This window comes from Varanus komodoensis, unplaced genomic scaffold (assembly GCF_004798865.1).
Source record: "Varanus komodoensis strain SLA01 unplaced genomic scaffold, ASM479886v1 scaffold29_1, whole genome shotgun sequence".
NCBI classification, from domain to species: Eukaryota; Metazoa; Chordata; class Lepidosauria; order Squamata; family Varanidae; genus Varanus; species Varanus komodoensis.
In genome coordinates this window covers 12,006,635-12,025,502 of record NW_025335759.1, presented here as the reverse complement: position 1 = coordinate 12,025,502, position 18,868 = coordinate 12,006,635, and the positions used below count along the sequence as shown (strand labels likewise).

General features: G+C 51.0%; 1 protein-coding gene across 1 annotated transcript in view; it reads right to left on the bottom strand.

Annotated features, from left to right (window-relative positions):
- Window positions 1–18,868, bottom strand: part of RYR1 (ryanodine receptor 1) — a 110,091-nt gene that overhangs the window by 75,993 nt on the left and 15,230 nt on the right. Inside the window, exons 3-19 of the mRNA XM_044434928.1 lie at window positions 18,168–18,272; window positions 12,723–12,797; window positions 11,961–12,039; window positions 11,200–11,312; window positions 9,848–9,941; window positions 9,092–9,188; window positions 8,574–8,648; window positions 8,001–8,157; window positions 7,403–7,567; window positions 7,163–7,284; window positions 6,512–6,698; window positions 5,494–5,629; window positions 4,046–4,141; window positions 3,156–3,274; window positions 2,008–2,141; window positions 1,185–1,426; window positions 321–513 (exon numbers count right to left, since the gene is read on the bottom strand). Of these exons, the coding sequence (XP_044290863.1) occupies window positions 321–513; window positions 1,185–1,426; window positions 2,008–2,141; window positions 3,156–3,274; window positions 4,046–4,141; window positions 5,494–5,629; window positions 6,512–6,698; window positions 7,163–7,284; window positions 7,403–7,567; window positions 8,001–8,157; window positions 8,574–8,648; window positions 9,092–9,188; window positions 9,848–9,941; window positions 11,200–11,312; window positions 11,961–12,039; window positions 12,723–12,797; window positions 18,168–18,272 (2,189 nt within the window). The remainder of the gene's footprint in view (window positions 1–320; window positions 514–1,184; window positions 1,427–2,007; window positions 2,142–3,155; window positions 3,275–4,045; window positions 4,142–5,493; window positions 5,630–6,511; window positions 6,699–7,162; window positions 7,285–7,402; window positions 7,568–8,000; window positions 8,158–8,573; window positions 8,649–9,091; window positions 9,189–9,847; window positions 9,942–11,199; window positions 11,313–11,960; window positions 12,040–12,722; window positions 12,798–18,167; window positions 18,273–18,868) is intronic.

Genomic DNA, 18,868 nt, shown 5'->3' with positions numbered 1-18,868 from the left:
GGCCGTGAAAAATGAATCTCAGCAAGATTTTAATAAATAATCCATTATTTAATTAGCATTAAGAAGCAAGGTAAAAATGCTTGAAAGGAACAAATAACCCCCCCCCCCATGAAGTGTCAACCCCCACATTCGGGTTCAACGTTTGTTTTCAGCCAGGAGGAAACACACGCATGTTTTTACATGCTTCCCCTCACATCACAATCCCAGCCATGTTTACTCAGAGGGAATCCCTGCTGGTTTCAGTGGGACTTACTCTCTTGTAAGCATGCACAAGGACTGCACCTTAAACCTGCTGTTTGCATCTCCGGGGCAGCGCTTACTTGACGCCCGCAGAGAAGCTGACCACGGGGAAGAAGAGACCATCCAGGTTGAAGTTCTCAAACATGCCCTGCACCGGGAAGCCGTTGATGCGGAAGGAGATGCTGGGAACGCTCAGGTCGAGGCAGCAGCTCACCACGTCGTCCGCCCCCAAGCTGTGCTGCCCTGGTGACGCCACAGCCCGAGCCACACGCCCTGTGCCAAGGGGAGGGGAGGGTGAGCATGGGGCACGCATGGAGGGTGGCCTCCCCCCAAGAACTGCGCGTGCGAACAGCAGAGTCTGAGGAAGCCAGGCTGTGCACCTTCCAAACATGCGCACAGATTTAAATGACATCTTCTCTGAGGGAAGCCAAGAGAAATGGCATCCTGGAATTTCTGGGAGTTATACAAATCAGACTATTTATGCTAGAATGCCACAGTTTTGCATAATACATTCGGCTTCTGCAGGTTTTGGGGAGCGACAAGGTATTGAAGCTGCTGCTCTTGTACAGAACTCTTTTGGCAAACCCTCATGACTGGCTCCAGAGATACATGCAAAGATACCTCCAGGCAGTGGCAGCCAAATTAAATTCAGCTGGGCCCCATTCTAATGTACAAAATCTCACCCTCTGTTCTTCCCTCCCATCCCACCTTGCTTCAGATACTAAATTTATCACCAGCACGGGTTCCTGCCTTGCAGTCTCAGCGGTTGAGCAGTACAGCCTTCCCCAGCCAGATGCCCTTCAGGTATTTTGAACTACAGCTCCCATCAATCCCAGCCAGAACAGCCCATGATCTGGAATGCTGGGATTCATAGCCCAAAAGACTGGGAAAGGCTAAAGCGATGCACACATGCCTGGGAGAAGCATCCCATTCTGGCTCCCTACCTGACCACAGGTGCAGGCCGTCAAATCCGAAGGAGTAGAGGTCATCTCCAACGCCGTTGCCTCCCCAGCCTTCCCCGCCCCCAGGGTAGGGGCTGTAGCCCTCTGCCATGGCCCAGCCAACCCGCAGGTGGGTGACCTGGGCAGTCATAAATGGCTCCACGTAATCCACCATCATTTCATAGTACCACTTCTTGTACTGGGTGGAGCCCTCATGCGTGCCCAGGAAGATGTTGGGGCGCATGCTGTTGAAAAGGGGGGGGGCAGGTGAAGAAGAAGGTTAAGACAGAATGGGTTAAAAAAGGAAGCAAGGAAGAGAAGTTACAAAACATGAGCGCTGTCTCCTGCATTTGGCATCTGGGATCAGAGAACCAGATTAATCCAGTATCTAGATATAATCTAATGACATAAAACAAAACAAAACAAAAAAAAAATCCTGTAATCAAGATTTGGCCTCTAGAAAAGCTGGACTGTGTGGCAATTATCCGTGCAGCGAATTGACACAAGTCTCCCCTTCTGTGTAATTCATTCTGAAATGTTTGTCGCCATGCCGCCATCATTCTGATCATGGGGAAAAGCACAGGGCACTGAAGCTGCCCCAACCCCACCAGCAGATGATCTCATTCCACCATCCTTCTGGCTTCTGAGAGTCCAGCAGGTATCGCCTGCACATGCTCAGAAGCCGTTTCCCTTCCTTTCTGAATGGATGCTGAAGTTTTTGGAAGGCCTAATAATGCTCCCCAATCCATATCCGCCATATCTTTTCTTCATTCTGGCGGACGTCGTACAAACTTCTAACAGGCATCAAAAACAGCAAAATACCCACCTGGTGACATGGTTGATGAGTTTGGTCTGCAAGAGCAGATCCCGCCCGGGGAGCAAGTTTTCAGTGATAAGATTTTGGTTGGAACGGACGGCCACGCCATTGCACACACACAAAGAACAGAGGACGTCCAGGACCTGCCGAGATGAAAATGGACACTGTGCTTAAAAAGGAAGCGCGAGACTTTTAGAGCAGGTGAAAGGATGGGAAGGGAAGAGGGACCTAAGCAGAGAGCTGGAGAAAGGCAAAGCTGCTGAGGAAAGGGATGTCCTAAAACAACATTAAGTCACTGTCCATGCTTGGATGTTCACACAATTTTCACTACCCAAATTTAGGGTGCAGCTGGGCCAGGGAAAAAGAAAATTTATTTTGAACCAGTGAACAATCCTCCCCACACCAGTCTGGAGTAATTCTTCCTCTCCTCTGTATTTCCTGGATATACAGGAATTGACTGCCTGGCGTGGAATCTAACAACACACACATCATACTGAGATTCCCTATTTTAACTTCAAATTAGAAAGGGCAAGCTGCTAGCCATCATTAATTTTCTCAGTCCCTGTCCTTGCCTGTAAGATTATAAATACTGTGTATATTTAGATCTCAGAAGGGAACTGAATTATGGAACTATAAAGATACTCATTTCATTGGTATGATGTACCAGATGTGAAGATTCAGGTCAGGGGCATAAAACTAGTTTTGGATGGAGGCTGGGAATCCGCCCTCTGTGGGCAGCGTGAGCTGGGCAGTGGGTGAGGTCACTCACAGCAGTGAGAAGTTGCGCTCGTCCGATACAATTTGCTCCCTACCCCAAGGGCCATTTGGATCAGAGGCAACTGCAAGGGAAAACTGAGCCCTGCCCTCCACAGGCATTTGAAGAGGCTGGCATGGCGTGCCCCATGGTTCTATTTAAACCTGCAGGTTACAGGTTTTGAACCCCTAATTTAGATTTATCTTGGAGCAGAGCACGTGAATCTTCCAAAGAATGCAGCATACGATGCTTCGCTCAGAGGGATGTAGGAGACAAAGGAGGGGAGAAGGAGCAAGCAGCTCCCCTCCCACCCTGCACGGAACACCTGCAGAGAGAGCACTCCCTGCCAGAGGATGTCCGTCTGCTGGGAGAAGAGCCTCGGCTCACACCTCCCTTGACATACCTTGTGGTTGCGCCCGTGTTTGTCCAGCAGTGAGATGATAGACTTGATGTGATTTTCCTGGATGATGTTCAGCACTTCGGGGCTTTCGATGAGCACACAGTACAACACTTCCAAGATGCCTAGTACAGAAGACAAGGTTGCGAAGCGGGGAGAGAGACAGAGAGAAGAGACCATCACCAATGCATTTGGCTCTCTCGGGGTGCCGCGGGGGGAGATACGGCTGAGCATGGGCTGCCTGGAGCCCAACTCAATCCTGCCCAACTTATTGTTTTCCATTAGTCACAGTTGGGATAATTTGCTGCCCTGTCGGTCCATTTGCTGCCCTGTCAGGCACCCAATCACCCATCAAAGGAAACGGGAAGAAACTGCCAGGCAGGTCTGGAAACTTCCCGGAGCTCAGTGATTATCAGTGCGACTTAAGGACAACATTAACAAACCCATCTGTTGCTGGTCTTTGGTTTCCCTTTGCCACAACTCACCTGTTTTGTGAGGCGCTTTGGTTGAATTCTGCCCCACTACCTGCATGTTGCCTTTGCGGCCTGGTATAGTTTTCCCTGGTCCTGATCCTATCAAACATTGCCTGCCTAAACAAACCCTACTGCCCTCCGCTACACCGGACCATCAGCCCACTTAGCCCAGACTGGTAATGGCTCTAGAGATGGTTCCAGGTCCTGTTCCCCAAGAACTTTTTCACTGGAGCTGCTGAGGGACTTCTGCTTGCAAAGGCTACGCTCTCCATTTCAGTCATGAGGAGGCTCCTCCCTTTCCTGAAAGGCCTGCCCACTTCTGAGCAATACTGGTTGGAGGGTGGCTTTAGGAGGAGTGCGAGGCAGCCGAGCCTCCCCTGTCCCCAGCCAGCCACTGGTGGACCAGCCTCCCCACCCGCTCACCAGAGGAAGCCTCCAGTCGGTCCAGCTTGCTGACCAGCCAGTCCAGGTTGTTGGAGAAAAGAGCACAGTTGGAGCGGTTCCCGCGGATCAAGGAGGCTGCATGGCAAAATGCAAATGGGAGAGGGGTGGCTCGTTAGCACCTTGTCATGGGCACGGATTGGTTTGTGGCAGCCCTTCCAAGCGGGGAGGACAAGGGGTGCAAGTAAGACCAACGGGGCTACTAACACAAGTTGCAGAAGCCCCCTTTCCACCCGAGGGCCCAATTCAGCTTCTTGGGCACCCTATTCCCACAGGGGCAAAATACCAAAAGTGACAGCATATTTTAGATCAAATTTCCTACAGCAGTAACTAAGCCTCAGGAGAAGCATTTCGACCATTCAGAAGGCCAGGGCGGTGGGGGCGGGGGGGAGGAGGATGAGGAACAAGGCAATTCTGCCAAACAGCTGGCAGTTGGGGAAAGCCAGCAGGGGCCAGGGAAAGGTGGCATGGCCGGATGTGGCTTGCAAGCTCAAGGGTCAACGCCCCTTCAATAATGACTTCTCTTTGAGGCCGGTCCCCGGCTAGCTCAAAGTAAGCTGCCTCTGGTCTCTTGGCTTCTTGTCTCCTTGCCAAAAACGGGCCTGGGAGCAACCCTGCTCTTTGCAACGGTTACCTCTTGCAGGCATCAGGTCAGAGTTGGAAGGAGCATTCAGGGCTCACTGACTCTGCTCTCAGGTCAATAAATCAGAAATGTTCCAGTCAGGCTGCTGGCACAGCAAATCAAAAGCATTCCCCCAGATCAGCCTCTGTGAAAGGCCTGATACCTCGACGCAGGCAGGCAGGCCGGCTGGCTGGCCGGCCAGAGGAACAGGCAGAGCTGCAGCGACTGCCGGGTGAGTGATGAAAATAGGCCCCCCAAAGCCCTGTCAGTCTGAATTTGAGCCGACGTGTACAGAGAGCGAGATCTTTTTCGGCCTGAGGGCTCAATGCTATTCTGAAGCAGCTCTCAGAGGCTTCATTCCAGGCAGCAGTGAGTGGGCCAAAGGATTAGGGAGCAGGGCATAATTCAGCTTAAATCTCTTACTGCCAGGAACCAAGCCATCGAGGAGAGGAATTTCAACCTTTTAAAAGGGAAAGAAAAAGGTGCCACAGGCAGAAACCACCGGTCACTCAGTGGTCAAGGGAAAGAGGGAAAAGATGGGAATCCCCAGGGGGCAGCTTTCAGCCCCTGGGCTTGAGGTCCCGTTTCCTTCAGCTACCTGGTTCCTATGAACTCTGCAAAGGTACCAAATTCAAAGCCTTGTCTTAAAACTAAAACTCAGTCCACACATGACCAGACCTGGAAATCAACTCCCGCCTCCCCTTGGAGCTCCCCAGCGCCCTTCATGCCTCATCCGTGGCAGATTTGCACTCGGTTGGGAGTGTTCGGCAAGCCTGGGCTTGGCCACCGTTACGCTTGGCCCTCGTACCGAGCAGCTCGTACAACAGGTTGACAATCTCCTTCCAGGATTCAGCCGCATCCTCGCCGGCAAACTCTGCAAAGTGCGCAGCAGTGCTATACACATTGAGACGGTCGATGCAGTTCAGGACGAGCGTGATCATGCCCTGCAAAGCATCGGAGAAGTGTCAGGCACTGCGGCTCCTGCAGCCCCACCTGGGAAGCCTCGCATTTGAAATGCGACGAGGCGCCCGCATTCCTAGAATGACGGAGCTGCTCCGACGGACAGAGCCTTGCCTGCCCCAGGATCTGGATTCTGGTGGCCACCTCAAAATGCTACCCAGCTTAACTCCCTAATACTGATTATGCTGACAGGACTGTTTAACTTGTTTATTCATTATAGAAAATGAATTACTCCACAAAAGGAACCAGATCAGCTTCCAGCTCAAAGAGCAAATCAGATTAGAAGACTAATATATGGCTGCAAAGGACTAAAGCGAGGAATAATAGCGTCCTCCAGCCTAACAATCAAACTAAAGGAACGGCAGATCAAAAGGCGAGAATGCACCCAAAAAACCCGAAGAGGAACTAAAGCCATCCTTACTTAACATTTAGGACAAACGTTTACCCATCGCTTTCAAGCATGCCTGTTTCATACCAATAAGCACAACAGAGTTTAGGACACAGAGCAATTTTGCGTTCAAGGCAGGAGCGCTCTTTTAACAGCTGACATGCCTCCTTGGAAAGAGGAGTTTGCGTGCAGTTGCAGGAGGGCTTCTGAGGCAGTCCCTCGGCCCCATGGCTCTGGCTCCCGCCTGGCGCCAGAGCAAGCAGCCGCCTGTGGAGACTGGGGGCCGGCAGCACCGGTCTGCAGAGATCCAGCCTGCCTCTGAGGAGCCGCAAGTACAGGGGTGCTGGGACAGGCCCTGTGCTGAGGGCGGACGAGTGCAGCTGACCCGTCAGGCCAGTGATGGACCTTTGCTGAGCTTGGCCCCCGCTTTTTCTGCTGCAGCCACCCTCTCCCACCCGCCCGGCTTTAGCGCCTTTACCTCCTCCTGGAAGAGATTTTGCCTGTTTTTGAGAGAGCGGAGCTTGGTCTGCTTTTCCTCATGTTGCAGCTCTTCCTCGGGGTGCTGGAAGTAGTTGATCAGATCCTGCAAGCTGAGAATCATCCCACTGATGGGAAGAGTCACCGGGGTGCTCAGCTTGACCTTTCCACTCAGGGTGTCCAGGCCCCTGGAGAGGGGGGGGAGAAAGGGCAGCAAAAGCTGAACTACAGAGATAGGGAAGAATCACCCAGTGAAGCAACTGCAAATCAGTGCAGGGAATGGACACTAGATGCCAGGGATCCAACTTGAGTCTTCCAACAGGTAGAGTATGTGCTCCGCCATCGAGCTATAACCTCTCAGCCTGCTGCCTTCCTCCTTCTTCTTCCCCCTGCTCACCCCCAAACCTGGCTTGAGTCCCCCTTTTTATTAGGCAACCAAGCCCAAGCATCCCACTTGGGTCAGCACTACACCAAATGACTCTTCTCTCATACAGCTGTCAAAATGTCTGCAAACATCCCATGACTTCACCCCCAAAACAGAAGAGAGCCAACGTTTTCACAAGGAGGCAGTCACAGCCAAAGGACAGCCAGAATATAACATCAGGCAGGTACTTCCTTGTTTTGTTTGGAGCAAAGCTTGCCGGATGCCTACTTGATGAACTGGTTGTAAAGCCCAGAAGTGCTGTAGATCATCCGAGCAGCTTGCGATTCCTCATGCTGGCAGCGCGTCAGCGAGAGGGCGTCGTCCATGTGCCCCTCCTGATGCAAAATGGCCTGTGGGGTGAGTGGTAGAGCGATACATCTTGAGAGGGGCCCAAAGCACAAGAGTCCCATGGGGGTCCAGCCCGGCCCGGCCCGGCCCGGCCCGGCCCACCCGCCAGCCCAGACTCACCCTTCTCTTGACTATCCCCAGGCGCAGCGCCTTGGCATCAGCCGCCGCATACGTCACCCAGAGGCCGCTGTCCACATGCTGCACGAAGCACATGGACTCGCCGTACTTGATCTCCGGGGCCCCCATCCCCTCCACATCTCGCTTTGGGGCCACGTCCAGCTTTTCCTGAAAGGGCAAGGGGCAGAGCAGAGCAGAGCATGCAATGAATAAAGGCCATGGGGCGGGGGGCAGAGATGGGCACCACGAACTGGTGAAGATCTGGAAAGCAGCTGCAATCATCAAGGGCAGGAGAGGTGAATTCCCTTTCACAGGGTCTCTCTCTCTAAGCTCCCAAGGCTGGAATGGCAGTAAAGAGGGTTCAAAGAGTAGCTGAAAACCACAGCAAGAAACAAATTCCTCTCCACAAAGAGGGGATCCTGACATTTAGAGAAGAATGAACATGAATCAAAGAAGCTGCTCCTGTGGGTATGACTGAAGGACACGCAGCTTCCATGTGATAATCCAGCCGTTTCTGGCGAGGGGGACAGTTTTGCGCTCTCACTGACCTGTAGCCACCTCTGAGGAGGGACAGAGGGACTTACAGAGAGACTCTGCTCACCTTGGAGATCCGGAAGCAAAAAGCAGTGGCTTTGGTGTTGGCTTTCTCAGCATCCACCACAACCAGCCCCTTCTCCTCGGTCAATGCCAAGTAGCGGCCTGTGGTGACATGACGGACACGGAAGGGCTGGCCCCACTTCATGTGGCTGCCGCTCCAGCTGTTGGAGTAAAAGGGGGCCATTGTTCAAAGAGATGCAGTTCCGGGGGCCGCAGGCAGGCCACCCTGGCAAATGGCACATAGGAACAAAGTGATAAATAAGGTACACCTCACCTTGCAGCGAGGACAAGGACACTGAACACGGCGGACTTGGGAGAGTAAGAGGGAGGCCCACGTGGTGCTGGGAACGTGGGAGGAAGGCAAGCTGCTTGCCCGTGCAGGCCCTGCTGGGGCGCGCAAACCCTGGCAAATAGCCCAGCGGCAGTAGGGCTGATGGTGGGCCCCAAAAGCCAGTGCGCTCTTGAACATGCTCAGAATCCTCTGCAGGACTCGGGGGGGCGGAGGGCGGGCAGGGCAGATGAGCAGATACAGGAAGCACCCCCTAAAGGCAGAAAGGACAAGGGAGCAAAGCCCCACCTGATGCGCAAGGGCTCCAGGCGCCACAGCGAACGAGCTTGGGAACAGACAGCTCCACCTTCATAGTTCACCACTCTGAGAGGAGAGGAGAGGAGAGGAGAGGAGAGGAGAGGAGAGTTGAGTTGAGTTGATGGCTTTTCCAGCCAACTAAAGACATAGTAACAGTGTCCACTTGTGTTGTGTCTTGCAATTAGAGCAGAGTTTTCCTTTCAGGAGTTACGTGTAAGTGTGCACCACTGTTCCCCCTGCATAAAAGTCACACGTGATGGGAGGGTCCTCCCCCCACCCCGCCCTGTCAATAGGGAGCAGCAACATTTCTGATGAGAAATTTATCAGAGGGAGCTTTGAGGGCCGGGGTGGAGAAGAAAGGGAAGCGTGACAGTATGTGGAGCCACCTGCTCAGCTGCAGGGTGCCGGTGCTCCCCTCCCCACCTCTTCCTTTTCAGCCCCGGGGCCAGTCTTTCAGACTCGCTCTTTAAGGAGCCAAATATATGCTGACAGTCCCATGTGGCACCCACTTGCGCTGCTCTTCATTCTGGTCCGTGGTGGAGATCGTGAGGCATTCATCCATGTGGCCGTGGAAGAGGCGCATAACATGGCCACCGGTCACATACCCTGTGGGGCAGGAAACAGAGAGAGGAGTAAGCAAGTGACAACAAGGGGGAAATGAGCATATGAGCCATTTCACATACCGGACCTCAGCAGACTTGAACACTGGATCAGTATTAGCATTGACACAGTGCAGGAGCTGCAGGTTCCGGCCCCTTCCTGAGTTCCGAGGTGAGATTTTGAATCCACGCCTAGCGCTCCTGACGCAATACAGCCATACAATGTGCCAAGGTGATTCTGGCCCATTTTGGGCCAACTCAGGAGCAGAACAAGCCTCTTCCCTTCCACCCAGAAGTAACCAGAACTGAATTGCTCAGCAGCTTCCTCCCCAGGCCTTGTCCCCTTTCCCAAGCAGGAAGAGGTGCCAACTGGAGGCCAGAGTTTTTCCCTGCCAGGAGACCGAGTGGGGCCAGGAGATAAGATGACTGCCAGATGGGGACCCTGGTACACCAGAGAGCCGAAGTGGAGATGGCACAGGGTTAAGCAGGCACGCATAGCACCCCCCCTGCAAACGACTGTCCAGATATGAGCAGGAGCACCGCAAAGTGGTCCCACCCACCCCCAGAACTCCAGCAGGACACCCTGGAGACCTGGTGGCATTGCAAGTCACTGAGAGATCAACAGATATCACATGCCCCCAGTCTACGCCCTGTCAGATCACTCACCTTCCTCACAGCCTGAGCAGATCGGGTTCATGTTCCAAAGCGTTTGCATGAAGGAGGCATCTGCCTGAAGTTCTCCGCTGGCTGTGGACAGGTGCTAGAAACCAGTAAGGATACTGTTGAGCAATAGCAAGCAGACGCACAGGTGGAGATAACAGGCTGAAGAGCCTCCGTGGATTCAACCACAGCTTGTTTTCTATTAATTCGAATCATCTGACACCTTTCCACAAAAATGATGGCACTCAAGGGGGCAAAAGGTAATAAAACCAAGATTAGAATAAACCTAATTAAAATAAATACAAAAGGCGGATAAATTAAAAGCTCTCATTCGTGAAGGAAATAAAGTCAGGACCCAGCCCAAAAGAGCCCATCTCAGCAGCAGAACAGCTTGTATCTGTCTGGCGGCAGAAGGACAATGACAAAGGAACCACTGGGCTCCCCCAGCCCTTCAGCAGGGAGTCCCAGAGGTTTGGAGCAGCCTCGAAGAAGACCTTGGTCCGTGTCTCCACTACACTTGTCTCTGACGGTGGCAAGAGGGAGAGGATGGCCTCCCCATGAAACTTTCAAACCCAGGCAGGGTTATCTGGGAAAATGCCGTCTTTCAGGCGTCAGTCAGAATAAGATTTCATGAGTGCTTCGTTTCTCAGCAGTGCGTTTTCAAAGGCAGGGCTCAGGTCTGGGATTGTTATAGGAGAGTGTCCCTGAGCATGTGAAAATTGTCTTTACTTCTTTACTAAGAAACCACAACTATCCTATGCAAAAATGCGATGGGCGGGGAAGGTTGCCAGTTCCAAACATTTTAGGAATCATGTCTTAGACGGGAAGAGAGGGCAAGGGGAGAAGGAAGAGGAATCTGGCTATGTAGCAAGATGCCATCAGCCCTTTCTTTCCAAGTGGACTACGGAGGAAGCAGAGGATGAGAGGTGGGTGGGCAGGCTCCTGCCTCCTTGATCAGGGCGTGGGTTCAGCCTTGGAGTTGCAGTGTGAAAACAGAGGCAAGTAGAGACACTGCAAATGGGGAGAGGGACAATGGGGGTTTGACCCCCTCATCAAGGATATTGGGGTCCCCCCCCCCAAGTCCTTCCATTACTTTTTAGCTTTCATTAAACATTAAGTCTCTTCTCCCTGGTCCATGTGAAGAGGTAAAGAGAAACAGGCAGGCAACGATTCACTCACCTGCTCACCAAAAGCAAAACAACTAAATAACTTTAAGCCTTTTGGGGTACCTGCATCCATGTCCTGCCCATTGTATTCCCCAGGCCCCTAAGCCTCCAGACCACAACATTTCTGACTACGGGCTAAGGCAGACCCACACGCAGCTCCTGCAGATGGACGCCCCGCACACACACACTCACCAGGTACCGCTCGGAGGAAACGCTCACAAGGATGAGGTCATCACCAACGCGCACCTTCTCCCCTTCCGATCGCTGCTTGGAGGCGGGGTGGATGGTCCACCAGCAGGCTTCTCCTGGTGGGGGAGAGAGGGACTGCGGGTGGCTTTGGGGAACTCCAGGCAAGCATGTTATGGGACAGGCAAACTGAAAGGCTCCCTGCGCATCACCAGAGATGATGCACCCAAGAGGCACAGACCGGGGTGGCCGGGCACGGGGATCAAGCACCCACGGCTGAGGAGGACATGCTTGGGAGTGGACAGGTGGTGCCTGGGGGAGTTTCAGAAGCGCAGAGTGGGTGGCTGAATAAAATTTCTAGTTGTCCAGACAGTCAGACTTCGGCATCTTGCAAAGCTCTTTGCCTTTCTTTATCAAAAGCAAATTAAAGGATGCAAACAGATCGAGTGAGGGGAGGAAAGCAGGGGGATAGCACATAGGTTATGGATATCTGCTCAGTTTCACAGAATTCTTTTCTTAGTGGAGAATTGGATTTCCTAGATGCATTTTTGGGCATTGCTATTTTGCAATAGGATTAGCACTTATGTTAGGACTATTCCTGGGATACACAAAGGGCTGGATGCATCCATCTCAGAGGAGCCTCTCCTGAAACTCAACACAGCCTTGTTATCGCTGTATAGTAGCTCCAGTTCAGAATTTCTTCTCTCCACACACCATACAAGGCCAGCACACACAGCTTCCTTCCCGTTGAGCACGCGGACATGTACCTGTGGCATCCTCCTGAAGGCCCACGTCAAAGGCAAGTTTATCCGTCAGGGAGCGGGATGTGGTTAGGCAGCTTAAATACTAAAAGCAAGGAAAGGAAGCAGATGAAGAAGCATTATCTGAAAATACTGGCATGCTACCATCCCAAAGTCTTCTGTCACTGTTTAAAAATGTAACCTGACAATGTCAGACAATCATGATGATAATCCAAGTATTAGCCCAAGTATCTTGACTGGGACCTCAGCATTCAACACACACCATGGAAACATGTCAAGCAAAATTTCCAACAGTAAATCAGCAGTGAAAAGCCAGTGTGAACACACGCTCAAGGGCTATCAATCAAGGCCTTATTCTCATTACACACACACACACACACACACACACACACACACACAAATGGCCACAGAAGGAAAGTACAGCCAGCACTACCCACCCTGGATGACCTCAGCTCTCGACTTAGGTCTTAAATCTGGCCTCCAGAATGCCTCTCAGCCCTTCCAGTGTTTGGCAGCCTCCTTGCCAAGACATGCACCCATCCCCTAAAAGCCCTTTCCAGATTCCTTGCAACTTCTGCATCCCAAGAGGAAGGCGCATGACACACGCCTGAAAATAAATCCACTTGGCCGCAGCTCTGTGGGAGCGCCATCCATGCCCTTCTGGGCCCCGGAGCCATCCCGCATTGTGCCCCGCATGACCCCAAGCCGCCTGGCTTGTTCTTTCCCCACTTCAAGATACATAAATTTCCCAAATGTTCCTCCCCTTACCATGCCACTGTGGGAATGCCGAAGAAGAATAGCGTGTCCGTACAGGAGGGTCCGGTGTCCGCCACCTTGAGAAGACTAGGAACGAAGCAGAAGGAACTTGAATCATGGGGTGCAATCAGGAGCCCTCGCACGGGACGTCGTGTGAAGCACTCCTTCGACCTCATGCCACATCTCACAACGATACGGGCTACCGATTCTTTTCCTTAAGGATCCTGGAGTGCACTCTATGATGTTTCAAAGGGTCCCAGCCCTTGCAGTTGCAACAGAGGAGCCAAGAGATGGAGATGGTTTTAAACCTACCAAATGCTGAATAATACACACAGGGTGTAATGGAAACACCAACAGCTCATATTTGACCCAAACAAACCAACCTGCCCTGCAAATCAGGTTTACAATAAACCCACAATGCAGATGTTAAAAAGCTGCCCTCGAAAAGCTGGCAAAATGAGTCAACAAGGATTACTTTTTCTTACTGATTTTTTACCACCCAGCAGCACTTGACATATGGCAGAATTTCTGCTCAGCCCTTGGCAGGGCACTGCAACAATCGGCTTTCCAAGTGCCTCGGTGGTGTTACCACTTGATAAATTGTTGTTCATGTTTATCTCCACAAAACGACCCTGAGCCGTTCTATCTACTGGAAAATTTCCTTCCAAGCTATTTTTCCAAGGGACCCAGGATGAACAAGACAGAACAGCATTCACCCTAAATAGGATTTGGAGATTTGCCTCAGGAGGAACAAGCAAAGAAAAGCTCCCCTCAAAACACGAAGCCTCTTCCCATATCACAGAACAACGACGTTTGACCCCAAGAGGCTTCCTGGTCCTCCACATACGTATGCGATTATATTCTGCCGTGCCAAATAACGTTTCCAGATACATTTCTTTCTCAGATGCATCAGCCAAGCCAAGAAAGGCACATGTGCCCAGCAGACACAGGCTGGCTCTGTCATTACACAGCACTCTAGAAAAACTAGCGTGTCATCGTGATCTCCTTTGCAGTGACTCAAACGACCGGCACAGTTCCCACAAGAGTTGATGTCATTACGTAACGAGTCACTCCACTACAAAGTCTGAGGACACAACAATGTACAGGTTGCTTGTAATCGCAAAGCAGCGGTGTAGTGGCACTGTGGCTTGGATGGATGCAAGTTTGCTTTTAAAGCGTGCTTTTGCGAGCTTCTGTGATGCTCTCATCTTGCCTCGCTAAGCACACGCCTTGAGATGTTGCAAAACTATCCAGCCTCAGAAGGGGCTACTTGGTCTGCGCAATCACTTTGGCCTGTCTTGGTCTATTGGCTACAGTGGGTTGTGGAGCCCACGGGCTCCGGGTTGCTGATGCCAGCCCCCACCACTCTGGCTATCCAACCCGGCCAAGGTGGCTTGTTGGGGTAGTTAACAAACCACTGCACAACCATACGAAATAAGTTCAGGTAGTTTGTTAATTCCCCAACAAGTTTCAGATGACATGAGAAGCCACACCTGGCGCAGGTAATTATGCAGATCAGCTGGCATGCAACCAGCAGATGCAGGGTGATTAACGAGTCTCTGTGGCTTCTCAACCAGCTTGTGTTTATGTAAATTGGGTCATGGATCTGCAGTGGGTGACCATCCTCCAAGTTTAGATGAGTCTGGTGTGTTTCTGCCGTGGCTGCACCTTCACTCACTCCTAATTCAGACAACACTCAGAAGGCAAGTGAACAGAGGCTTGTCCAGGGCCTTACAGGAAACTCTAATTCTTAAACAAAGTATTCCTCATAGCAAGACTCAAGTCACACTGATGTGCACAGTTTGGGAACAACTGTGAGAGCAGTACTCAAGTCTACCTTGTATGGTGAAGGTCTTAATCAAAGAGTCTTTATAAAAGAGCGTCTGAAGTCCACGTAACTACCGTATTTGTGATTGTTACTGTACATTTCAAACTACCTCGGTGCACATCGCCATAACTCTTTGCTTGGACCATGCATACGGGCCCAGAACTGGAGAGATCTAATTTTCTGTTAGTTATTTATCGGTCACAGCCGAGAACTGTCATTCCTTCGTGGAGCTCAAGGCAAGGTACTGTATTTGTTCCAATACAGTAGGTAGAGAGCAGGCCCAGTGCAGGTTGCTTATGGTCTACATTTCATGGGCATTCTTCGTATAAGCCACGGCAGGGTGGGCACGGATATGATCACAATCAAGCAGGCCACGTTCCATGATCATGACCATTCTAAGTGCCGTTAGAAGAACTGGTGCAAACAATCATGGAAAGGAACATCATTTCCCACGCAGTGCCCCAGTGGCTAAGGAGCGGAGACACAGGCAGCATCTCGCAGAGGGAAAAGAGACCACACACAAGGCACTGCAGCAGGGTGAGATGGAGGGGATGCCCAGCGCCCACAGTGGATTCCAGTTGACCCATGAGATCATCTGATCTTCCCTCAACACACGCACACAGTAACTGCTCCATCTCACAGAGCAAAAGAGCATGTCCGTTTCAACATACTGCACTCTACCACCAGCTTGTAACAGATGCCCCAACATGGGAAGGGTTCGCCCTGTCCGCTCGCAGGAACCATGCAATGAAATGAGGAGAGGCAGACAATAGTCTGGGTTGAGCAATGGGAAACCACAGCCAAGGGATGGAGGAAGGAGGTGCACTGGAGAAATGGAGTGAGAGCTAGTGAGTCGAGGGGTAGAGGAAGGGAAAGGAGAGTTATTTATAGGTTGTGAGGGAAGGGGGTTCCACCTGGTTCCTATCTACAGAAGAAAGATGAAGATCTTCTTTGCCTCCCATTAACCTCTTTTCCAGAGAGCAATCCCTCACATTTGCAGTCAATCTTACACCACCAATCGTACACCACCCTATTTGGAACTGAAAGACAACGTCTCTCTCCCAGAGGAAAGAAAAATAGGTTGCCTTGTAAAAGGAGACTGCATCTGCTGCTAAAATGCAGCTGTTTGACCTAGCCGACTTGAATGAGGGGGAATGAACGCAATAATTCGATGGGAAGGGGTTTAGTGGTTTAAAGACCCCTGTGGTGGAACATTCAGGTGAGAAACCTTTAGGCCTCAGTTCTGCTCCTCTGTAACAAGGATGACACTCCTTTTACTACTCCTGTGCTTCTGAGAGCAGGCTGGCTGACAGAAATCAAGCAATCGCACCTTTCCCCTCCCCATATGCTTCATCTCAGGAAAAGCTTTACCAGCTAAATTGCTGCTGGCTGTCAGGGGTACAGGAACCAAGCTAGTAAAACGAGGTGACAAGAGGGTTCTAGAAAACACATAGTCATGACTATCTGAACCCCACTTCCTTTTAACAGACCTACAACCCCAACTCAACTGTGGGTTTCTTACAGAGGTGTGGAATGGGCTTGGATTCAGGAATCTCTGCATCACCCACCCCCACCGCAAATCTGCCAGCTTCTCTTAACCTGCTACACACACCTGTTTCTGGCTGCACTTGGGGAGGTGAGAACCCCCAGGAGGAGGAGAGGAGATGGGTATGCACACCAAAACAGGCCAGGGAGGAGGGAGAGAAGAGATTTAGAAAGGAAGGGTGTGGGTGGGATCACGGCAGTGAAGACGGCACCTACCCACTTGTCCAAGTCAACACCCTAGAGGATCAGCCGGCGGAATTGAGAAGCCAAAGGAAAGAAGAGGAAGAAAAGATGAACCATTCTAGATACTGAGACATACATGTATGGGGACACTGGAATACCTGCAAGTCACTGGCTGTCCTAATCAGCATCCTAAAGACACCCCCCCCCCACACCCATCCCCAGGCAGAGAGGATCTTCTCACCACACCCTCAGAGCACACGTGCAGGAAATTTTCAAAGCTAAACGGAGCTGCTGAAGTGAACCAGGACCACACACCCAATCAGACCTTGTGGTTGGGATGTTATCTAGCAGCTGCTGTCCTGAGTTTTTTTGTTGTTGCTACCATTGTTGCATTAGCGGACAAATGGTCTTTACCTTTGACCACTGCATAACAGCCAGCAATTAAATGCAGCAGGTGAAGTTTTCTACAGCAAAGAGATGGAAAAACCAGCGAAAGATTCGCCTGTTGAATTCTGCTTGTTAGGTAGCTGTCAAAGGAATAGGATCAAGGCCACACGAAGTTGGTACCTGGTTGCTTCCCTACTAGAGCCTTTTAGCATTGCTGAGGCACTGCTTTTCCACCAGCAGAAAGAAGAATTAAATCAGCGGCTGTACACTGTGCTCTGCGATCCAGCAATGCCCTTTCCCATTACCCTTCTATAATACTTACTCACAAATAAACGCCACCTGGCAAAGGTCTCTTGTACAGTCGATTAAAAGCAGGTCTTGCCCATTTTATTGCTGGGGTATTAGTGATGGGTTGTCCCTTAAGTATTCAGCATTTGTTTGAGGCAAAGGTCTCTAGTTACCAGTTTCCTCTTACAACTTTCCATCCTTGATAATGAAATAACGTTGGTCTGCTCCAATACCAGAAAGTTACAAAAGGAAACTACTGAGAAAACTCTGCCCAGCAGGAAACACAAGCTGATTTTTAAAGGGGCAATTAATCAATTCCTCAACCTTCACAAGGACTAAGCTACTAATTAAATGCACCCTAGCCCCGAAAAGCCTTCCTAGCACTATGTGAGCCTATTGTGGACAGACAGTTAAATTTTATTGCAAACAAAACCTCCACAAATCAAATGTGAAAAAAAGCAGCAGTGAATAGCGTGGAAAATAGTGGAACGCAACAATCTGGTAGCAATGTTGTCTGGATTTTCCATTAAAAGTGGGTGAAAAAGGGAAGGTAACCTTAAAGAAGAGGGATAGTAGGGAAGCAACATCTATCAACTGCCATCTGGAGCCTCCAAGCCCTGGCTTCTACACATCAACATCATTATTCTCCCTTCCAAACGAATGTGGGAAGCATAATACACGGTATCCAGGCAAAGGTATAAGATTCAAATGTGTGGAGGTTAACCTCCATTTGTTCACAGTGATGCCCGGTACATGAGGGACACGGGTCCAGCAGTGAACAAGTTTGTGGACCCACAACTCTGTGTTGTGGGTCCACGCTGTGCCACTGGAAAGCACTATGGGCTGTAACCTTCCCCCACCAGAAGCCCCTGAGCCTCTTTCTCTGAGAATGGCACTTCTGGCCATCCCACCAAAAAACTGTCTGGCAGTCTGGGAAGAGTGTGCACCTCCTGGGAAACCAGGCGTGTGTTCCTGCATGCCTTGTTTCCCAAGAAAACTGCCAGGGATCTGGCAACCAAGGAGGCCGCAGGGGACACTCTGTGGGCACGTGTGCGTGTGAACAAACAGGGATGGCCTGTGTCCGGCCCATGGGCTGTGAGCGGCCCACGGCTGCCTTAAACACTCACACACATGTGCCCATCCCGTCTGCTTAACTCAGTCAGATTTTGCCACAGGCTCAGCTAAACTGTACAGCCTCAAACAGAGGAAAAGTTTGTGGTCCTTACCTCGGAGCCCACCTCTACGGTGTTGGCCAGCATCTCCTGCAGGGCTCGTACCGACAAGGACTGTTCCAGGCTGAAGCAGCATATGGCCAGATCTGGAGGGACTTTCTACATGGAGAGAGAGGACAAAGTTACGGGGGTGGGTGCGTAACCAGGAGGTTCATGGGAAGGGTTCTGCAGAACTCCCAGATGTACCAGGAGACAGCGGAGAAGACACACAAATCGCTGCACACAAAATACCCCTCACACAGTGTGTGGCTAACACGGAATGGCTGGTGTGGAAGCAAAGAGACTTTACTCTGTGTACAGGTTTATTCAAGTTAAGCTTAATAAAGCAGGTACATCAACAAGTGGAGGAGAAAGAGCTGAAGTAGCCAGGTTATCTCCTGACAGGAACAAGTATCTCCACACACACACACACCACCACCACAATGCCCCTCGCTTATATAACATCCTTTGGTTATACAGAGAGAAATAGAAACCTATCCAATTACTATGTATGAAAATTACAACACTCACAGAGGCACCAATTAACACACACTTGTGTGCTTGCTTTGGTGTTGATTTACAGCAGGCAGACTCCATCTTGCATCAGAACACAATGTGAGATTTAGCAGACACAGTCTACATCAGAGGTTACAACGGAGAGGTGTGATTTACTCCGTACTGAGACTTCTCAAGAAAGTGTGCTTTTCAACACATAC